Below are 20,853 nucleotides of genomic sequence, written 5' to 3'. Positions count from 1 at the left end.
CTGGATATATTCTGAAAGCAACTAGTTGGGTTTGTTAATGCTTTAGCTTGGAGTTGTGAGAGAATAAAATAAATCAAAGATGACTATAAGGTTTTAGGTTGAGTAACTGGAAGGAATGGAATTTTCATTTTCATTGTGGTGGTGTCTTTCCCCACAGCTGTCAGACAAACACCTGGCCTTCACCCAGAGCCATCCTTCTGGAGCAGAGGACTAGCTTGCCATTAAGAGGGGCACCAGCCAAACTATGGACACGCAGAGAAAAGGGTATGTCTCTCCCAGCTCCACATTTGTGCACCAAGAGAGGTGGGTAGCACTTAGAATCTTTGCTCATGTTTCACATTACAATGGCCTGCTTTCCACTAACCATTGCAGCTAGGATCACACACCCTTCTCTGCAGGGTTTGAGGGAGAAAAATCAAGTCTAGAAAATTCCAAACCATAATACTAATTTCAATCCATTGGCTGCTACATTTGAATACATGTCTTTATTAGGACAATTATAGGTGCATATACATCTTTTCATTAATATGACTTCAAAGTAGAAATTGTTTCTCAAAAGGAGTTGTTACTTATTAAAAAAAAAAAAAAAAGCACACTGCATATAGGAAGCTGCCTTCTCCTGGACCATTTTCACATTATCTGGGAGATGCAATTTAAACAATACAAAATACAGTATTTATCACATGTAACACTGAGCCCATCACTAGTCAGAGACTGAGAGTCCAGCGAGGTGGCAGGATAATACATTTCCTGTGGGGTTTTCAACCTGGTTGTCAGTGGTCTGCTGAGGGGATGCAGGCATTTCTAGGGAGCATTTCCCAGGGATGGGTTCCCTCAGAATGGATCAGGGGACATATGTAGAGGGATCAGGACCCCACAATTCTCATCCAGCTGCAAAAGGCACCACAGCTGGGAAAGGTGATAAACGTCCCAGCCAGGGAGCCCATGGTGATCACACTGGGCCGTGGTCAGAAAAGAAGGATGAAGTGAGATCATTGGAAAGGCTTAACTCTGGGCTTCACACAGGGGCTCTGCAGCCTTTGCTACGCAGCCCGCTGCTCAAGCAAAGGAGCGCCTCTCCTGAGTCTCCTCGCTAGGGTCTCAGCACCTGGCCTGAGACAGCAGGACAAACAACAGCGCAAACACATAGCACAGATTACAACACACAGCACGTCTGCGCCCCGCGTGCCCCGCCCCCTCCCTGGGCAATGCAAAGGCTGACAGCAGAGGACCCCCTAGAGGTTACGCTGAGCCCAAGGGAATGTCGGGTAGAGGCAGCACTGGGCCTGAAGGAACAGCTGGGTAACTCCTAAACACCTGAGGCACTTGGCTTGTATTTTGAAAGCAACAGGGAGAGCCTTTTCCTTTGCAAATAGCCTATTTAAATGCATATTTGCTTTAGCTGGGAAGTCACCTTTTAGGAGCAGATCGAAAGTAGAGGAATTTTTACACAAATAATTTTCCCTGCAGTTTCTACTCTTACCTATTTTTCCCCCATAGGGGAGAAACAGAAATGATTCTTTATTTAATCGTAGTCAAGATTTAGGGGTGTATTTGTTTCCTCAGAGTAACAGATTTAACTGGTTCTGGTTCATGGATTCCGAGGGAAGATGCTTCCAAATTTTTCACCAGATTTTTGAATATCTTGGATTACCTGGCAAATGACCCTCCCACTGAAAATTCAATAGCTTCAGGTATAATTCAGAAGCCCTGTAGTGACAGGTTAATTTCAAAAGAGGGTTTTGAAACCAGTTCTATATCCCTTACAACTAATAAAGTCCCCATATACTTTTTTTTTTAATATAACATAATTTGGAGGATGTGAATTTTTGTTTGGTTGGTGGATTGCCCTTCTACCATGAATATACAATTTTAAGGAACACTTATGTAAATGCCTAACACATGTTACTAATAACCCAAACATTACTGAATCTAAAAACACCTACAATTCAAGATAATTTTACTATAGTATACTTTCTGCGTGTCATTTGCAATGTCCTGTCAATTGATACATTTCCTTGCTTTGCCCTTCTTTTTTTCCACTTGCTTAATTTTAAAAAGTTTACTAGGATCTTGAACCAAAGGGGCAACGTATTAGTGAGACCAAATGAAAAATAAAACAAAACAAAAAAACCCTCAAGTGCCTACCTTTTTAAAAAGTGAAAAATTTGAATTGTTTAATGTCACTCTACAAACTGCCCTAGGTAAGGAGAAACACCCCAAACATCAGGGTCCTTAACCAGCTTTCTTAAATGTCCCATGATTTTCTAAAACGAATGGCCTGCTGGGCGTCCTGGAAGCACAGGGTAACAGCAGCAGTGACAAGGTCCAGGGGCCACAGTGTAAGGGAAGAGATGATGGGATTGCCAAATGGCGACCCAAAATGAGGTGAGAGTCCAATCAGGAAAAAAAATTCCCAAGCTTGGTTATTTTATGGATCGGGATTTCAAAACAAAAAAAAGTTGAGAATTATTTTCTTATTTCTGTTAGTCCCAAAATAATGCTGGGCTTGATCCAATGAGATAAACTCACTACAGTGCTGACATATCAGCATCTATGGAAACATTGAGGGCTGTGTCCTCAGAGGTCAGTGCTGCTGCAAACCGAAGTCCACTGGGCTCCATTGACCCCCATGGCTTTGATCAGTGGGGAAACAAGGTCATCCACCAAAATTATCACAGCCCTAGGCAGGGGCCTGGTCAGAGACCCCGAGGGGCATGTCCTCACGCTCAGCCTCTGCATACATATGAGGAACTGACCATGCAGCATCGAGGACACTGGCTTTGAACATAAACACAGGATTGGACAACACACAATATTCCAAACTAGACACAGATGTGCAGCTTGTCCAGGACCTGTAACAGAATACATTTTGATTTGCTTCTTGGTGCCCTGTTTAAATTAAAGTTTCTTCTCGAGAGAGTCCTTTTCCAGGGTCATGGAGACAGTCTTGGATACACATGATGATGGATGAGAGAGAGAATGATGAGAAGAACGTGATGGGATGTAGAGGAGAGCTCGGATGAAGGTGCATCTTGCCCTGCTCTGGCCTCACCCTCCTGCCTGCCGCAGCTCAGGGAAGCTCACCTGCAGGAAGGTGAGCCTCCTACCTAGTGCTCTGGAGCCTAGCCCTCCATCACCCCCTGTGGCACAGGGAGCCTTCACTAGGGTTTGCCCATGCTGACTGGTCCTGCTTGATGACTTCGGGAGAGGGAGGGGCGTTCTCCATCCCAGGGTTTCAAAATGTGGACACGGCTCCTTCAGTCTGGGATCCCAGCCTATGCAGCTTAGAAGAACATAAAACTCAGGAACCCTAGTCAGACCAGGGGCTCCATGGGAAAGACATTATAATAACGTAAAATAATGGTTTTACTCTAAGTTCCTGTCACCAGTGACATTGGGTAATCAAGCTAAATGGAAAAGAAACAGAATATATTTTGCTACATAATCAAATGGTGAAAGTAAGCCAAACTATGCAAAACAAAGCCCTGGGAAATGCACTGAGTCTTCCCGGGCTGGGGTCCCTTGCTAACACTGATCTCAGACCTGGCCTCCTATTGTAAGGCTTCCTCAGGCGTCTGACCCAACCTGCGCCTCTCACATCTTGAACCTCCTGTTAACAGAAGAGAGGGAGACACCATTAAGGCGGGTTCCCGCAGCGGCCAGGCCTCACACTGAGAAGCCAAGCCCACCCACTCCAGCCGGCCCTCCACTCCTGACCTTTGAATTCCAAATCTTGGCAGCCAGCCGCATCTCCCTTCTGAGGCCCTGGGTAGGGAGGCTAGTAAAGAGAGATAGCATGGCCAAAGCAGAGGGATGGATGGGAGTTGGAAGCGGAGGGGACAGACTGGTGCAGCAAGCTTAGGGCATGGCAGATGAATGAGGACATGGAGCTGGCCTGGCACAGTGGTCACAGGACAGGACAGGACAGGGCATGCTGCTTTCTCCCAGTGCAGACGTTAGGTGGCCTCACGTGGAGCCCAGCACAGGCTGCTGGCTCATCCAGGGCCTGGGTACCACCCACTGCTTGCCCGCCTACTCCCATAGTTACCCCGGGAATTCTCAGTGGCCTGGCCAGGGGTAGCCCTGGAGGGCTGGGCGCAGGAGTGGCCCCCTCATTGCTCACCTGATACAGATGTGTGAACATTGCCCAGTTTCAACCCACCATGGCATGAAGGTCCGGCTCTTTGGCTCTTCCCCACTAACCCAGGACCCTTTAGTGGGGCTGGGTCTATGCCCACTTGTCAGATACAGTGAGGCGCAGGGCCAGTGGAGTGATGGGAGGGCAGGACGTTTGCCTGTGTCCAGCTCTCTTAATCCCTGCAGCCCCTGTTCTCCCACGACAAGTGGGAGGCACTGTCCCCGTGAGCACTGCAGAAATCACTTTGTCACCTCAGGGCAGCAATGGCCTGACCTACGGCTGCTGGAGGCCAGTTAGCTGTCCTTGGTGCACAGGGCAGACCTGTCACCCTCTAGGCACAGAGATAGCTGCTTCACAGTGAAGAATGAAGGACAGCATGGGGGCGCAGGTCTTACCCTCTCGTGGGTGCTTTTCTAAGAATTAGGACTAGCCCAGCCAAGCTCCCACACACTGGACTTCTGCTGCTTCCTCAGAAAGGACCGAGGCCCTGGGCACCTCAGCTAACATCCAGATGCCTTCAGAGGTGGGAGGGCAGGGTGAGTGATCCCCACACACCCAGGAGCAGGCCTGCTACCCCCGGTGCTGGCAAGAGGGGCCCAGGCTGGGAGACAGCCAGCTGAAAGGATGGCAGTGGGACACAAAAGGTCTTCGGCTGCAGGGCCCTAGTGGGATGCTTCTCCACTGGGGAAAGGTAGGCTGTAATGCTCCATGCTGCAATAACTAAGGAGCACATTAGAGCTTGAGGGGGACACAGTGCTGTGTGACCCAGGTGAGTCTGACACGCAGGGACCTGGAGTTTTCTTCTCCTGAAGTCCATCTGCTTTGTCCTCCATCCACTTCATCTTTCTGGATCCATGTACTGAAATTATAACCAGCTGTCTGGGGTGCAAGGTGTGTGTTTACGTGTGATGGGGGATGGGGAGAAGAGTAGATATTTAAGGCATCCTTTTTCAAAGCACTACTGACATCAGGGCCATGCTCTCCCTCCCCCTCCCTCGTGATCCCATCCTTCCGGTCCAAATTAGAAAGACTTGGCAAGAAATCTCACACATAATTCTGTAGGGAGAGGAGTGAGGAAAGTTCTAGAACTTGAACCATGCTCACTTTAAGCAGATATTTCCCATGAGTGAAGACTAAGGCTGCTGTGTCCTGCAACCTAATTGCACAGGGTCTTGGAGGGGGAGGGGATAAGCTAGGAATCCAGGAGTTGCAGCCCCTTCGCAAAGTTCCTCCATGTTGTCCGGGACCCATGTAAAAAATCTACAAAATGAACTACCCAGCAAGGAGGTTCCCTGAGAAGCACTTCCACATCTGTTCTCTGGCAGCACAGGGCTCATCCCAGCTCTCCCTGCATGGTCTGCAGATATCCATGCTAGCTTGGAAGTAAAGCTGCTCACACAGCCCCCGGCACAGGGACAGGGGCTGAAAAAGTCCCACCCAAGCAGGCAGAGAGGTGATGGGCCAAGCAATGGACACTTGGGAACAGGAGTCAATTATCACCTGCGAATGTAATGGCTACAGCCAGCTCTGCCCAGAAGGCCAGGATGGATGGCAAGAGCAGGGACAAATGAGAGCACATAAGGCATATGTCCCCTGCTGGCTGAGGTTCTGCTGCTGGGCTAGCAGACTGCCCTGTGCTTGGCCAGGCGGCCACATGCTGGTCTCAGACAGGATGGCAGATTGTAAGTCTTGGCCTTCTAAGAGAGGGGGTGGAGGGCTGGGGTGGGGGCATAAGGGGGTGGGGCGTGGGGCAATGCTGGAGACCCCAGCCACTCTGCATAGAGTCCTGGGCCATTCTAGAGTCCGAGCTGTTCTAGACAGTCCAGAGCACACAGTGTCTGTGTCCCACGACCCAAGCCCAGTCTCTGTGCAACTACTTTCTTTATAACTTAGCAGACCCAGAGGAACCTTAATAAGCATGGAAAAGCAGGAGCCAGTGTGGCCACAGGGGCTGCAAAGTGCTGCTCCCCCTGGGAAGTCTGAGGGCCACTCAGGAGGCAGGGTGTCTGTCCTGGGAGGTGAGAGCAGATTTACAAAGCACGGGGACAGGGCAGAGTGCACTGCAGTCCATCTCCAGGTGGTAGGTAACTAGTTTTTCCTTTTCTGAGCAGCCTTTCTCTTCTTCTGTCGCTTCTTTTTTCCTATCTTTTCTTTTTTCCCCACTTTTTCTTCTCTGCGTCCCCTTCGATAAAATTAGTAGAACCATTAATAATGTTGAAATAAACAAGAATCTATCTTAGTCTGCACAATATTTACGACTGGCCCGTGCACTGGTTTCACTGTCTTCAGTCTCAGCCCTGGAAGCCCCTGGGCCAAGCACTGTCCATCCATGCTCCATAAAGTAAATGAGACATTTGCCCCAATTCAAAAAAATGTTACATGGGCTTCCATAACACCTGTGAGCTGGTTACAGCAATTGACAATTTGCCTCCTTGACCCTGACTCCCCTGTAGCCTGGGGCTTCCAGTGGAGAAAGGAGTTCACATCTAAAAGGATGTGAAGGCAAGCTGACTGACTGGACAAGGTCTTGTATCTCACCCCAACCTGCTTTCCAGGGCTTCTTTCTTTCTCAGTGCAGAGCTGAACTCTCTGCTTTATCTGAAAAATCTCTGCATTGCAAATCAGAGCTGGAGGCCCAAGGTTCAGAGGCCATCCAGGAGACGGGAAAGAAGGAGGCCCACATCACATTCTCCTTTCTGGATGCCTGTAGACCCCTGGGAATGACTGGGATTGTTCTGGAGAGCAAGGAGAGAGCTGGTGAGCAGCATTTTATGAGAGCAACTTTCTCAAGACTGTCCCATTAAAATGATTCAAGCTGAATGGTATTTCATGATTTATGGGATAAGACCACCTGTTCCTCAGAAAGCTTGATATTAACCATGGGTTGGAATTATGGGATTTTTACATGGGAAAATGTGAAAGCTGGATATTACCAGGGTTGCGTCTCTAGAGATTACATGGGGATGTTAGGAGAACTGAGGAGAACGAAGTGGAAGAGAAATTAGTGAGCCAAATATTATTCTTCAGAAAACTAGTACTGCCGCTTCCATTGAGTTAAAAATAAAAAAAAGACACAAAAACTTGAGTTGCAGATCTATGCTGACCCTGAGCAAGTCCCATGTGTTGTCACACGTGACCTCGGCAGAAGAGATCCACAGCAGCTGACTCGCAAGCCAGTTCATATTCATAAACTCAGGAAATATGGAAGAACTCCACATCTACCGAATGGGTTTTACTGTAGGTAAATAAAGTCCCACATACAGTAGGATGTTCATATCATGAAACAATTAGCATTTTATTGCTAGTGCATATAATGTCACATTTGATACAATTTTAGTACAAGTGAAAAAATACATTGTGGCTAACATTAAAAAGCTGCAATCACATTTCTATGTCATATGTACTTCTTTACAAATTGCCAGTAGTTTAAGATAATAGAGAAACGTAACCTACTGACATTCATATGGCTCCACTTCAAATGTATGAATTGATCGACTGTAAATATATTCTGAGATACATTTGTTTTCTAAAGAAATGTTTAAAAAATTGTGCACAAAAATATATAAAAAATGCCTTGCAAGAAGTTACAAATAGCACCAGGCCCATCTGTGGATCACATTTATATGTAGAAATTTCATCTTGCCAACATTTCTGATTGGATCCTGAAACCCTGTTGTGGCTTCAGGAGAAGGGGTTAGTAGCAAGAGGCTCGTTTACTCACTTATTTTTTTCACCTCAGATTTCAGAAACCTCAGTGTTTGTAGAGCCTCCATAGCACACACAGGCTTCAGAGGCAATCACAGAAAGCAAATTCCTCAAAGCAAGCTCTCAGGTTGAAAATTACATTTGATTCTGCAGAGACTTGTCTTTAGTGGGAAGGAGAAGGCATGGTGTCCCATGCCCCAGAAGGCCAGCCCCAGTCCAGAGGAGGCCTGAGCAGATAGATTCTCACAGAGGGCCTGAGCAGGAAGGAGGGCAACGGGAAGAGGGGCGGGAGCCCCAGCCATCACCCTCCTCCCTGAGTAGCTAGCGAGGGAGCGAGCATGTACAGACGTGATAAGCAGAAGCGAGATGAAAGCATGCTCTTGGAGGCAGGGAGGGGCTGAGAACGACTGGCAGAGGGTGTCTGAACACAAGTCCCCAGTGATGGTGGCTTCCACATGGAGCCCACAGGTCCATTCACTGAGCTTGAAGGAAACGGTGCGGGTGGTGGCCACTGCCTAGCATGGTCAGTGTCTAGTCACCCTGGGCCTTCATTCCAGGAGGGGCGTGCCCGAGGGGGCACCCCCAGTCCTCCCCGCACCTCAGCGTCTGGAGAAAGGACACTTGTTTGAACTCCATGCTTGGCCATCACCTGACTGTGCCCAGACTCCCCAGGGAGAAGAGGAAAAACTCCAAAACAAACCAAATACAGATCTTGAAGTAATCACTGATTTAAAAGGATAATGAGAATGATGATGATTATGATGATCATGAGGGAAGTGGCTGATGGGAAATGCTATTGAGATAATACAATTGTGTAGAAAAACCCCAGTTATAAAACAGCCAATTTGCAAGGGTCAGGGGCGCAAATGCACATAAGCTGTGATATCGTACCATATGCTATAAATGCAGCTGTCTACACGCTGGGCAAACCTCCCACCGTCCCCAGCTCAGTGGCCCGCCCGCAGGCACGCCTGGCCCTCACACCCAGGCCTTCCTCCCCCCACACCGCCCCTTTTGTCTTTCATACAGGTTTAGCTTTCCTCCAGTGGCTCTAGTGGAAAGTCCTTTTCGGCTGTGTGCTTACTTGTTTAAAGCTTTCTCCAGGTATTCCTGAATCCACTTCACTTTCGGATCAATGCACACTTGTCTGTTGTTGCTCTTCAGCTTTGCCCTGCCAAAACAAGAGGTGACAGTGTGCAGGTGACCAAGCGGGAAGGAGGCAATGCTGCAACCTGTGCATCTGCTAGTCCGACATCTGTGTCAGGACTCTGACTGGAGCCAGGGGCCTGCTTGGCAGGCTCAGGGTCAGGAGGAGCTCAGATGCGCTGGGGAACACAATGCGATCAGTGTGGCAAGCTTCACAGCAGAGATATGGGGAGTGACAAAGGTCTGTAGGGGGCACTCCATTGAGAACTTCCATAGGGATCCTTTGCACTGAACACTGAACGATAAGTAGGAGCTGGGCTAGTGGGGGACAGGATGCTCGAGAAACCTGTGGCCAGACGAAAGGGCAAAGGAGAGGGGTTCTGTCTGCAGGGTTATGGGAACGTGTGAGGACTTTAAACTGCAGAGTAACAGAAGCAGATTTTTGTTTTGGCAAATCATCCTGATAGTACGTAGAAGACAGACTTAAGAGTAAGCCTAGAGGCAGGAGACTTGCAAAGGACAGGTCTGGGGAATGGGGAGAGGTGAGAAGGCAGTGAGGGGAGGTCTGCAAGGGCTGGGGGAGGGGACGATAGGTAATTTGCCAGAAAACAGTTTCCAGAGAGATTTTACAAGTTCACCGAGTGTCCTACGGTCTCACTTGTTTTCTAAAAGTTCCTGACACTTCTCACCTCCATTCAGCCTGACTGAACACTCCTGGAGGAGGACCTGGACTTATCTCTGGGCCCCTTTCCATACAGCCCTGGGTGCCAGGGACTCTCAAGTAGCCTGAGGACACTCCTGGCAGCCACTCACGGATCTGTGAGGACACCTAAGGCCAGCACAGTGGCTCTGGGATGCCCAGAGGGGTCTTCATACAACCTGCCAGTTAGTGAAGGAGGCTGCAGAGGGTTGTAGCTTGAAGCAAGGTGGATGGAAGTTCAAATCTAGGTCCCGCTGTTTATTAACTTTGTGTTTGCCCAGACCTGAAAATTACATCTGACTTCTTCACCTTCAAGGTGCATCTGTAGGCAAGTGAACCAGCATAATATGTACAGTAAAGCAGTCCCATGCCGCTCAATTCAGTATCTGATCAATACTTCTCGAAGGACAGGTAGTATTTTATTATAAGCAAAGTGAAAAAACATTAATCTACTCGTGCCTTAAAACATTTGCAAATGACAAACACATCAAGGCAGCGAAGGCTAGAAAAAGGGACAATGAAAATCAAACCTAAAAACAGTAGTCATTGGGCAGAAAAGTCTTTAGGAAGTTGCAGCTTTCATACTAACTGTTGTATCCCCATCAGTTTGCAGCATTGGGGCTTTTCAGGAGGTGGGCTCTCCCCAGGAGACCCCCAGAATCACCTCCCAGGTGTCTGGACACATGAGCGTGCTGTGTGTAAGCACGGGTACTCAGGGCACAGGATGGCCAAGCAACAGGTAGCCGAGTGTGACTTTCTTGCACACCTCGCCCAGCCTCCTGCACTGAAGGCCACGCGATCTCTGTGTCTCCTGTGTGTGTGATTTTGGTTTGTCTCGTTTCCCACATGAATGAAATAAGATGTTAGCACTAGCAAAACCAAAAACTCATGTGTGGTGTTTGAGACACTGCAGTTAAGTGAGCTGATCATTTTGAGTTTCACCAAATGGTTAAAGACGACTTCAACTGAATTTGGGTCTTGTGAGTTTGTGCTGTGAGAAAGGATTCATTGAGAGCACCAGAGCCCTGAAACTGGCAGGACAGAGAAAATCGTTACTAGCCAAGGGCTGGCTAATTTACTTAAGCACAGACTGGTGAAGCCTGTTTCTCCAGCCAGAGGTGCATCCAAATGGGCTGCCATTACTTGTGCTGAAGGGAGGCAGTTGGAAAGAAGAGATACGACCACTGTGAGCGCAGCAAGGCTCCAAGGTTCAGAGTGGCTTTGGAAACTACTGCCTGCGGGTGTACTCAACGTCTTTGTTGTAGTAACAGCTGCCTCTAATTTTGCCAAGTTCAAGGCTGGACACTTGGCATGCATCATTTCTCTAGCTTTACCAAGTCTGACAGTTAGGTGCCCATTAGATGCCACATTCCTGGATGATGATGCTCCAACTTACACGATCTGAATGGTACAGTTTGGAGTGTTGAGGATTTTGATATGCTTGACGTTGGCTCTGGCAACGTAGGTCTCGAAGAATCGACAAGGACATCTGTAGCTCAGGCTGACCGGTTTCCCTAGAAGAGGTAATGAGAACAAGGCGGCTTCTTACTATCCTGCCAGGCCTCAGAGATACACACGCGTCTGGGTCTGCAGCCCAGGGAGAAGGTGGTGGGATGATGGGAGGATGGACAGCAATGGGATGAGTCATGTGTGTGTCCTGGCGAAGACCTTCTCCTCGAGCTCAGCTTCTACAGGGCAAGAGGTCAAAAGGACCTGTGGAGAGACGCACCCTAGGAAGGAGGGTGGGGAAATTAAAATAAGAAGCCCCTGATCAGATAGATGTCTTAAGATACAGTATGTAAATCACAGGAGAGAACTGTTTCAGTCCAAGGTACTGAGGTTCCCAGTTCTTCACAAGATTAACTCCTCCAAGGCCAACAAAGAAATCCCTCCCTACGCAGAACTGGGGTGGGGGGGCATCTGGGGGCTCCAGGCTCCTCTCCTTGCTCCTGTCCCAGCCTCGTCCCAGGAGCCACCCCAGCTCTCCTGGGGATGCTGCACTCTCCCACCTGCAGTCTTCTTGTCTCACATTTACCTTAAGCCCAGGTAACCACAAAAGAATCCAGGCTGGCTTCCTACCTGGGAGTCCCCAGGGGGCAGGCCAGGGGCCCACTTTCTCCCCAGCACTTCCCAGAAGAAATAGAGATTATCAGGTCTGGAGTCAAATATAGCTTTCATCGCCAGTGCAGGGACCCTCCAGCCTCCTGGGTTGTATTATAGCTTCCTTTGCTAATTCACCAGTTTGCAAAATGCCATAATTGACACTCATTAGTGTAAATTAGCAAAAGGCTCCTGCCCAATCCACCCTCACCCTTTTAGTTTAGAATTGCAAGCCCTGGAGGGCTGGGACTTATGAGGGTTTTTCCTGCAGATTTTATCCAAGCCCTACTTAATAACCCAAATTATTTGAGTTTGTGGATGCTTTCATCAGGGAATAAATGTACCTCTGAGAATATTTAGTCCAGAAATTTAAAAAAAAAAAATTTTTTTTTTTTAAGTACTCCTGTTTACGGAGCTCCTAGAGGCCTCCTGGTGGTTCTGAACTTCTGTGCTTTTGGGCCAGAGAGGTGGGGAAGCTGCAAGAAGGCTTGCAAATGAGGGACTTAATTTTTTTTTTTTTTCTCTAAAGGTTGCATTCAGTTGAGAGATGCCCTGGCCTGAGTACAGCATCCTATTTAGCCATCAAGTCCAGGGTAAAAGCAGACCATCCCTCCTCCCCAAGATGAAATCCGACCCCCTGAAAACCAGGAGGAAGGAGGCCTGGCTTGGGGGACTCAGCTGACCCATAGTGCTGGAGAGCCCTGGAGCACCTTCCCATGTACCCCGATCTAACTCCAGAAAGTCTGTACCGGGCCTGGCTTTTAGCAACTGCACCCAGTGCCTTGCAGGTTATGTGTGTACTGCCCTGTGACCAGACCACCTGGGAAAGCCAGCCCAGGGCTGGGGGTTGGCCAGCCTGGGTAAAGGAGGAACTAAATTCTCCCCTCCCCTCCCAGTGTCCAGACTCCATGTTTCCCTGGAATTCTCATGGTTCCTCCTGAGCTGAGCAGCAACTGGGCAGGTGATAAGAAAGGACAGGCCCCAACCCTAGAGCAACAGGGAGTTGGAAAGTACAAGGCGTGAGTGCTGTGGCTGTTGGGGGCTGCTGCTCTCCAATGTCCAAGGAGCTGCTCTGGCTCCACTAACCGTGCAGTGGGGATCAGGCCAGAAATCAGAGCTGAGTCTGGGCTCAAAACACAGGCTTTCTCTTTTTCTCTTCTTCCCCCCTTCATCCCCTGGGATTATCCATTCCTTCAAAAGCAATTCATATTCCTGCTCCCAGGACCCAGTTGCTTGCCTATCAAGTGGGGAATTTCAGCAGGTTTTTTAAAGTGACAGAGCCCCGAGTGCCCTTATCAAGAGAACTCAGCGGCGTTGTGTCCACCTTGTGTCCTTTCCTCTAGCTTTCTGTCAATATTACTAACTTCTGCAAGTGTTTTGAATGTGGCAGGAAAGACACCTGATTAGCCCAAATGTTACTGGGGGTTGGGACCTGGTGACCTCGGCTTTTTTTCAGAGCAGTTACCAGAGAACCTTCCACTCTAGTGGAGAGATAGGAGACACAGCTGGTCTGAAAATGGGGCCCACCCTGGGCTTAACCCCTGGAAGTCCAGGAACTCAGGGGCCCAACTGCTTGGCTGAGGTCAACCAGTGGGGGGAGGGCAGGAGCCCCAATCTGAGCCTCAATACCGTGTTTCCCAAGTGCAGCTTGGGACACAGCATTGGGTACACTGGCTCCAAGAGTTCCAATAGTGCATTCTGGCCTTGGCATGCAAGGAGAACCACACCAGCCTGGAGACCAGGATCCTGACCTGACCACCTGGCTGCCAAGAGGGGCAAGCAACCAAGGCTTTCCAGGGTCAGGAGGAGTCTAGCTGTGCTGCCCCCAGATCAGCTATGCCAAAGACTCAATGATCTGGGTCCCTGCATTTAGGTCCTTTCTGCAGCTCCCCAGAGGAGGAGGAAGCTAGAAGCAGGACCATTTCCCCAGAGAAGTGTGCAATGACACCTCCACGCTCACCAGACCTCTCAATTGTTAATGCCCAAATCAGGGTGCCCCCATGACCTGGGAGTCACTTTAGAGACTCAGTTTAGGACACTCTTTTGGCTAGGAGAAAAATTCTAAATCACCTTTGATCTGGTCCCTCTGCAGCTCTGACCAACAACTTACTACACTTTTAAGGAACACTTCCCAGAGGTCAGCCAAGATTCCCTGTATGCCCAGGCCCCCTGCCTGGCCCAGGCCCAGGCATGCTCATTTTACCCACACTGGCTTCCTGACCATGGCAGGACAGAATGCAGCAGGGGTCTTCCAGGAGCTCGGGCCCTGCACAGACCTCAGCTACACCTAGAGCACCTAGAGAATGTCCTTTAAGCTTTTGCAGTTTGTTGGAAACTTCGCGGCCAAGAATAGACCTAGCAGCATGGCCTGACTAACATGGTTTTGTTTTGTGTGTTCAGAGGCAACAGTTTATTTTGGTTTGCAGCAGCAGCAGTGGTGTCCTGTGCCAGGACAGTGAGATTCACTTAAGCTTCAATAGGAAAAAAAAAAGCTGTCTCCCTCTCCGTGAAACTGGACACCACCTTGCCCAGTGGCCCTAAGGCCTTGGAATGAACTTTGCAGGCAGTGTTCATTCTGAGGTGGAGCACCGGCTTGGCTGGCCACAAAGGCGCCTGTCTGCAGGTGTGTTTTGGGGGCTAGGGCATGCGCGACCCGGACAGACCCTGGGCCTCCGTAGGGTGACCCTGGGAAGAGGCCGGGAGGCCGTGGCTGGACAGTCCCAGGTACATGGCGTCACTGAGGACCATGGAGCTGAGCAGAAGCATGACCGCGTGGGTGGCGCGAACTGTACCGCTGCTCGGTACATCCCGTCCTCCGAGCCTGGCTTGGGGGCTGCAAAATGAGGGTGGGCCCCGAGTGGAGGGGCAGCCACGCTATTGCACGCGATCGCACCGCCACCACAAGCACAACGCAATGCGAATCAAGCTTTGCGTGGAGATCCCTCCCACACCAACCGCGGATCGCATCTCCAGCTCCGTGCGCAGCGAAGCTTCAGAGCCCATACGCCTCTGGAAACCGAGCCGGGCGCGGGAAGGCACTAGTTGTTGGGTGGGCCAGCAAGAGCCAGGGACCCGCGCGCCCCCCATTCCGGCGCTCCGACTCAGTGCCCTGGGCGTGAACACCCAGTTATCTTGCGGGACTTCGCTCTGAAGCCCGCTCTAAATCTAGCGGCCGTACGGCTGTCCTAGGACTCGAGCCCAGCTGCGGAGAGCAATGCCTTACTGCTGTGGCGCTGAGCGCGGGGCTCGACGCTGTATCCCTAGGGAGCGCGCCCGGCGAAATGCGCTGCTTCGCCCTATGCACAACCGCGAGAATTGGGTTCGCTCAGGGAAGGGCGGAGGAGGCAGAGGCACCGCGGCCCCGCACAGAGCCGGGAGCCGGGAGCCGGGCTCCTGTCCAGCCTCCGCCGCCGAACGCACTCACCGTCGCTGAGGCAGAGCGCAGCCAGCACGAGGGCCAGCACGGCGACGACCTTGGCATCCATGGCACTGGCGGAAGGCGGCGAAGGCGGACGGGAGAACCAAGGCCAGAGGCGGAGCGAACGCGGCGGCGGAGAGTGAAAGTGCGGCGGCGAGGAGAGAGCGCCCAGCCCTTTAGGCGAAAGCGAGACGGGGAGGAGCGCAGGGAGGGGCGGGGCGCGCCGCGGGGGCCGGGCCTGGCCCCGCGATGGCCAGGGTCTCTGCCCGGTGTTCCCTCCAACAGGCCCTCTCCAACTGTCCTCTCCCTGCCACCCCTCCTCCATGCCAGGGGTGCTCCTGGGTCTGTAGTGTGGTCAGGCCTTTGGCCTTCGCGGGTTCCCTTGGGCCCTGCTCTGTAAGTTTGACTTGCAGTGAGGAGCCAAGCCCCATAGTGAGGTTGGCCTGAAGAGCTGGCTGTTGCCCCCATTGTCCAGATGGAGGCACTGACTTCCATAGGCTAGAACTGAATGAGAACCAAGGAAAAGCAAAGTCGGCCCTAGGGGTGAGGGCTGATGGGGTGGGCAGCACCTGAGGTAGCTAAGAGCCTCCTGTTTTCAGAGTGTAGGACCTCGATGTGACCACCGACCCAGGCCCACTGGGCCATGGCCCCAGAGTTCGTCCTAAAATGGTATGAGCTGGATCTTTGCATTCAGAGCAATTCTGATTCCAAGCCAATGCTATGGCTTCACTAGCCAAGCCTCATTTCCTTAACTGTAAAACTGGGGCTCTAAAATAGGATCCTGTGTCGTGGAAAGGAAGTAAAAGCAGTTCTGTCCTAAGCTCTGAGTAAGTTTTCTTAACCCTTTGTACCTCTGTTTCTCGACTGGGAAATGGGCTAATCACCGTTCCCACCCCGGGGGGTGAAACTGGGGGAATTGAAGGAGACTCCGCTCCGCACAGAGAAGTGCTCAACAAATAGAAGCTAGAAATAATTGTGTAAACTTCAGTGTTTTCTCCTGCTCCCCAGTGAATGCTCTGCGTGACCCAAAGTGCTGAGAGAACTCCTCTGCTTTCCTTTCTCCCTTCCCCCTGCCCTCCCTGTGCCTTTCTGGTCCAGAAAACAGCACGGAGACGACCCTCGGTGGTGTCTAGCCCTCCTGGCAGTTCTCCGTGCCCCAACCTGGACACCCTGAGATGGCCTCAGTGGAGGCCGGAGGCACCGGAAGAAGAGCGCCCTTTTGGGTCTTGCTAGTGACTACAGGCTGCTCCAGCCACCTCTCCCTGCCCCACTCCATAAAGCCAGACAGTAGAGTGGATTCTACTCCCTTGTCCATCGAAGGTGCGTAAGGTGGGTGCAGGTTTCTGTCCCTGGGGAGTCCCAGAGCCCCAGTCATTGAGGGAGTTGGCAGGGCTGGTAGGGCCTGGGCTCAGCTGCTCCAGCTGGGGGCCACCGGTGGAGTCGGTCAGCAGGAAGCTGCAGGAGCTCTGGGACTCCAGTCGTGGGGATGAGTGTCTTTTGTGTCTATTTTTCCAAAACTACTTCAGTGCCCAATTAAGTGTGCTGTGAAACCACTCATCGTCATTCATTCATTAATGCATTAATTCATTCACTCCTGTGCTGAACCCTCTTCTGAACATAGTGCTGGGAATCCCACTGAATTGGTTCCTGCCTGTGAGGAAACTAATAATCCAGCGGAGAAAACAGTCCTCGCACTCCTTGGCCTCCACTTCTTCGCAGGAGAGCTGGGGCGCTTCTATCTCTGGAGCCCCGGCAGGCTGTGGACACTAGAGAGCGGCGACTGGGCTCGGTCGCCCTCTGGTGGTAAAATCTCCCACCCCTCTTCCTCCGGCTCGCCCACTCGTGGCGCGCTCCGGCTGCCTCCCGCCCCCGGTCTTCGTGGACTAAGGCTCAGGCTCTTCCCACATCACTGAGAAGCCGGGTAAAGCTGTGGGCTCTGCCGTAAGTGGGACGGCCGGGACTTAAGGAGTCTGGAGCCTGGGGAAGCCGTGTGGAGCCTTGCCTGCTAGTCTGGCCAAAGCAAATGTCAAAGCCTCTTGCTTGCCTCCTTCTTGCCGCAAAATCAGGTGTTGTTCCCACAGCCCACGGGAGCCACCAGGAGGGGCCGCGTGGGCTGGGGCGGAGGGGAACCAGGGCCTCCTTCCTGGAGGTGCCCTGAGACCCCAGGACCGATATTACTGTGAAACACGTCAGAGTCCACCACTTTCACCATCCATTTACTAAAATACATACTGAACACCTACTATGTGCAAGACACGGGCTAAGTTTTGAAATATTTTAGTAATGGAAGCACAAAAGCCACCCAAACCCGTGTCCTCCTGGAGTTTATATGGGGGGTGTTTGGGGGAAGGAGAGGAAAACTGCACTAAACATAAGTAACTAGAATCTATAGAAGGTAGAAAGTGATTAAGTGCTGTGGGAAAATGGAGCTCAGGGAGGGGGAGGGAATTATGATCCTAAGTAGGGAAGCCAAAGACCTGTATTATAGGTGTCTCCATAATTTTTCAGTTAGCAAGCTATTGGAATTCGTAACTCTGTGCAGGCCAACATTCTGGGGGCCAGTGAACATCAGATCGTACCTTTGTTACCTGGGCTCAGCCACAGGGGCACCTCCCAAATCCAGAGCAGCAGAGCCCCCACCCTTTCTCCTGCCCTTTGCTTATACCACTGTCTCTGCTGGAAAGACTCCACCTTTCTTTTCTTTCTCTTCCAGGGAGCTCAGTTTCCCATCAAGGACCAAAGCAATGCCACCTTTCCTGTGAGATCGCTGGATCTCTCACACCCAGCATCAGCGCTGCTGCTCCTTGGGGACCTCTTAGTCATGTGGAGTTCAGGGCGGGAGGGAGGCAGGGGTCTGGCTGTCGAGTTAAAAGGCAGGTGCGTGTCTATGGCCGGATTGTGTGTTATTGCAGCGAAAGCCCTGGGGCCCGTGCAGTGCCTAGCCAAGGGCCTCTGCCCAACCTGGGCCGTTCGCTTCCTCAGGGCTCAATAGTTGGGTTTTTGGGAAAGGACCTCGGTACAAAGTTGAAGGTTTGCACCAAATAATTGTTTTTCAGTGTGTAACCAGCAACTTTAGGTGGTACTATGAAAACATTCTTTTTAAAAACAGAGATTTATATATTTATGTTTAAAAATAATGAGAAAAAAAGTATAACTGGCACATTAAAGCAGATGTTTCAGATATTGCTCAGGATTGATTTCATTTCTTATTATATGGTTTAAGTTTTAAAGAGTAAGTAGATTTAAATAATATAGTATGTGATAATATAGGTGGTTGGGAGTATATCAAAAATCAGACAGCGATACAAAAAGATCCAAAGTTTGAAAATGCTGCCTAAATGAAAAACATTTTTTTTTTTTTTTTTTTTTTTTTGGTATTATTTGGCACTTCCTTTCCCTTTTTAAACAAACCATTTGGTCCCAAAGCAGTAAAGCAAAATCACATGTCATCCAGGTGAGGCTGGAAAAGGCTCACTAAGGAGTGCTCTGGTCCTAGAAAGAGTGTGGGGACATGTGAGGTCCCTCCCCGCGGCCCTGGACGTCCAGGTCCCTACCACTCCAACTATGAGTCCTCCTTCTTGTAGCTTTGACTTAGGCCAAGAGGGGCACAGCCAAGAGATAGCAGCGTGTGCTGTAACCCCCAACACACACACACACACACACACACACACACCCCAACCTCTGCTCTCCCACCTTTCACATCTTGCTTAGGGTTCATGAGTAGGTGTCCTAGCCTGGGAACCAGGAGGCCCTGTGAGAAAGACAAATCCTCAGAGCCTCTGTGCTGTCATGGGTGGAATGGGTGTACTAGTTCTCAGGGTTGGTACTGGGATACACAAGTATGAAACCACTTGACACAGAGAGGCCTTCAGGAAGATATTTACGTAGAACTTCAAGTTGTTGTCTCTGAATTTGCCACATTGGTTCTTACAAAGACTGAACTCACAAAATAAGCCCTAATATCTCAGCTGTGAAGACAAGGATCCCACACTCAAAGTGGTTGAAGGCTTTGGCCAACATGGCAGAGCTGGACAGTGGCAAAGGCACAACTCTCTGGGACCAGCATCTGGATTCTGGAATATCAGCAAGGCCTGGGAGCTTGTGCAAGGACATAAGTCACAGACGTCTTGTATGCCCCTCTTGGAGTCTTGTACTCCAGGCCAGGGCTCAGAAGCTATAGGGTTGGCTATGTTTTCCTTGACTGGATCCCAAACTGGCATCAGGAGCAAGTTCCATGAGCCCCAGGCCATCACGGAGGAAAGGAGCCCGGAGACTGAGCCAGGGCTCGCCCAGGCAGGGCTGAGTGCAGGAATATGGCTGGCTGTGGAACATGGCTCACCCTAGGTGAGTGTGCACATCATCCAGCAGGCCAGATCTCCATCTATGGTGGCTGTGCCCAAGAATCCCTCGACTGACACTCCTAAAGCATGCGTGGTTTTTTCTGGGACTTCCTCCAGGAGCATGGACAACCAGGGCGAGTGTTCTAGGGCAAATCAGACCCAAGGGCCCTGAGGCATCAAGGCTGTGCCCCCAGTCCCCATACGAGCTCCCACACACTGACTCAACTCTGCCTGCACCCTATCACCAAATAAGTGGATTCAAGTCCAGATCTGCTCTGCCATTCCTAACCCCATCCCTCTCTCCTGTTACCCTTGTCTCTGGGCAAACTTGTCTCAGCATCTGGAGTCCTTGGAAGTTTCTAGAATTGGAGCAAGCCTCTGCTACTACCAGGAACCCCAGGTGATAGGAAGTGTAATATTACCCCAGGTAATATTACATATCCCCTGGGGGAATATGTAATATTTATAAAGGAGTTACTCACATCTCCTTTATCCTCACATCTACCTATGGGATGCAGTCAATGTTAACCCCAAGTTTGGGAGTTAAGATCACACAGCTGCTGCTTGGCAAAGTCGGGATTAAAATCAATTCATCTTGGTTCCAGAGTAAGGCTGTTGCTGGTGAAAGATAGAAGAGTGGGTTTGTCATATAAAACACAGGACACCCAGTTGAATTTGAATTTCAGATAAGCAATGAGTCTTTTTTTTTAATTTTAATTTGATTTAATTTTTAGTGTGAATGTGTTCCAAATATTGCATGAGATATTCTTATACTAAAAAGAGTCATTCATTGTTTATCTGAAATTCAAGTTTAACTAGATGTCCAGGATTTTTATTTGCTGAGTCTGGCAACCATCTTGCAGAGTATATGCTCTTCCCAGCACAAGCGAGCCCTTCTCAGTGGACTTTCTTGCTGGGCCTTCAGGACATGTGGACAGACGATGGGAAGGCTACTGGGAAGGAAATTCCTGAAGTTGCCCACTTTCACAGGGAGGGGATTTCTTGAGGCTCATCACAACAGAGTGTTTTCATGCTGGAAAGTGGTGCAGTGAAGCAGTACGGGGATGATACTTTTTACTCTGCTTTCTGCTGTCAGGTCACTAGCCCCAACCCTGACTTTCCAGAAATAGTTCTGGTCATGCCCAAGGAAAAAGATGCATCCCTACCCTCAGCAGTCTTCCTCTCCCTCTGGTCAGGGCAGGTGGATATGAAGCCAAGCCTGGCACCCTTCCTTCTGTTACAGGCAGCACGTGCACTGTGTGTGGGGAAGAGGAGGAGCCATTGTCCCAGGAATGAACATCAC

General features: G+C 50.3%; 1 protein-coding gene across 2 annotated transcripts; it reads right to left on the bottom strand.

Annotated features, from left to right (window-relative positions):
* Positions 1-466: 466 nt before the first annotated feature.
* CXCL12 (C-X-C motif chemokine ligand 12) lies at positions 467-15,377 on the bottom strand. 2 transcript variants are annotated; one of them, XM_019716566.2, is made up of 4 exons: positions 15,217-15,377; positions 11,089-11,206; positions 8,931-9,017; positions 467-6,323 (listed from the first exon to the last, which is right to left on the bottom strand). In XM_019716566.2, exons 1-4 carry the CDS (start codon positions 15,275-15,277, stop codon positions 6,230-6,232), a joined length of 360 nt encoding a protein of 119 aa, XP_019572125.1. In that variant the 5' UTR covers positions 15,278-15,377; the 3' UTR covers positions 467-6,229. The 2 variants fall into 2 exon arrangements, with proteins under 2 accessions (XP_019572125.1, XP_019572126.1); XM_019716567.2 differs by having other exon boundaries at positions 467-3,613; positions 15,217-15,375.
* Between the last annotated feature and the right edge of the window lie 5,476 nt (positions 15,378-20,853).

This window comes from Rhinolophus sinicus, linkage group LG07 (genome assembly GCF_036562045.2).
Source record: "Rhinolophus sinicus isolate RSC01 linkage group LG07, ASM3656204v1, whole genome shotgun sequence".
NCBI lineage: Eukaryota > Metazoa > Chordata > Mammalia > Chiroptera > Rhinolophidae > Rhinolophus > Rhinolophus sinicus.
Note: the sequence above shows the minus strand (reverse complement) of the source record. Positions and strands in the feature narration are given on the sequence as shown.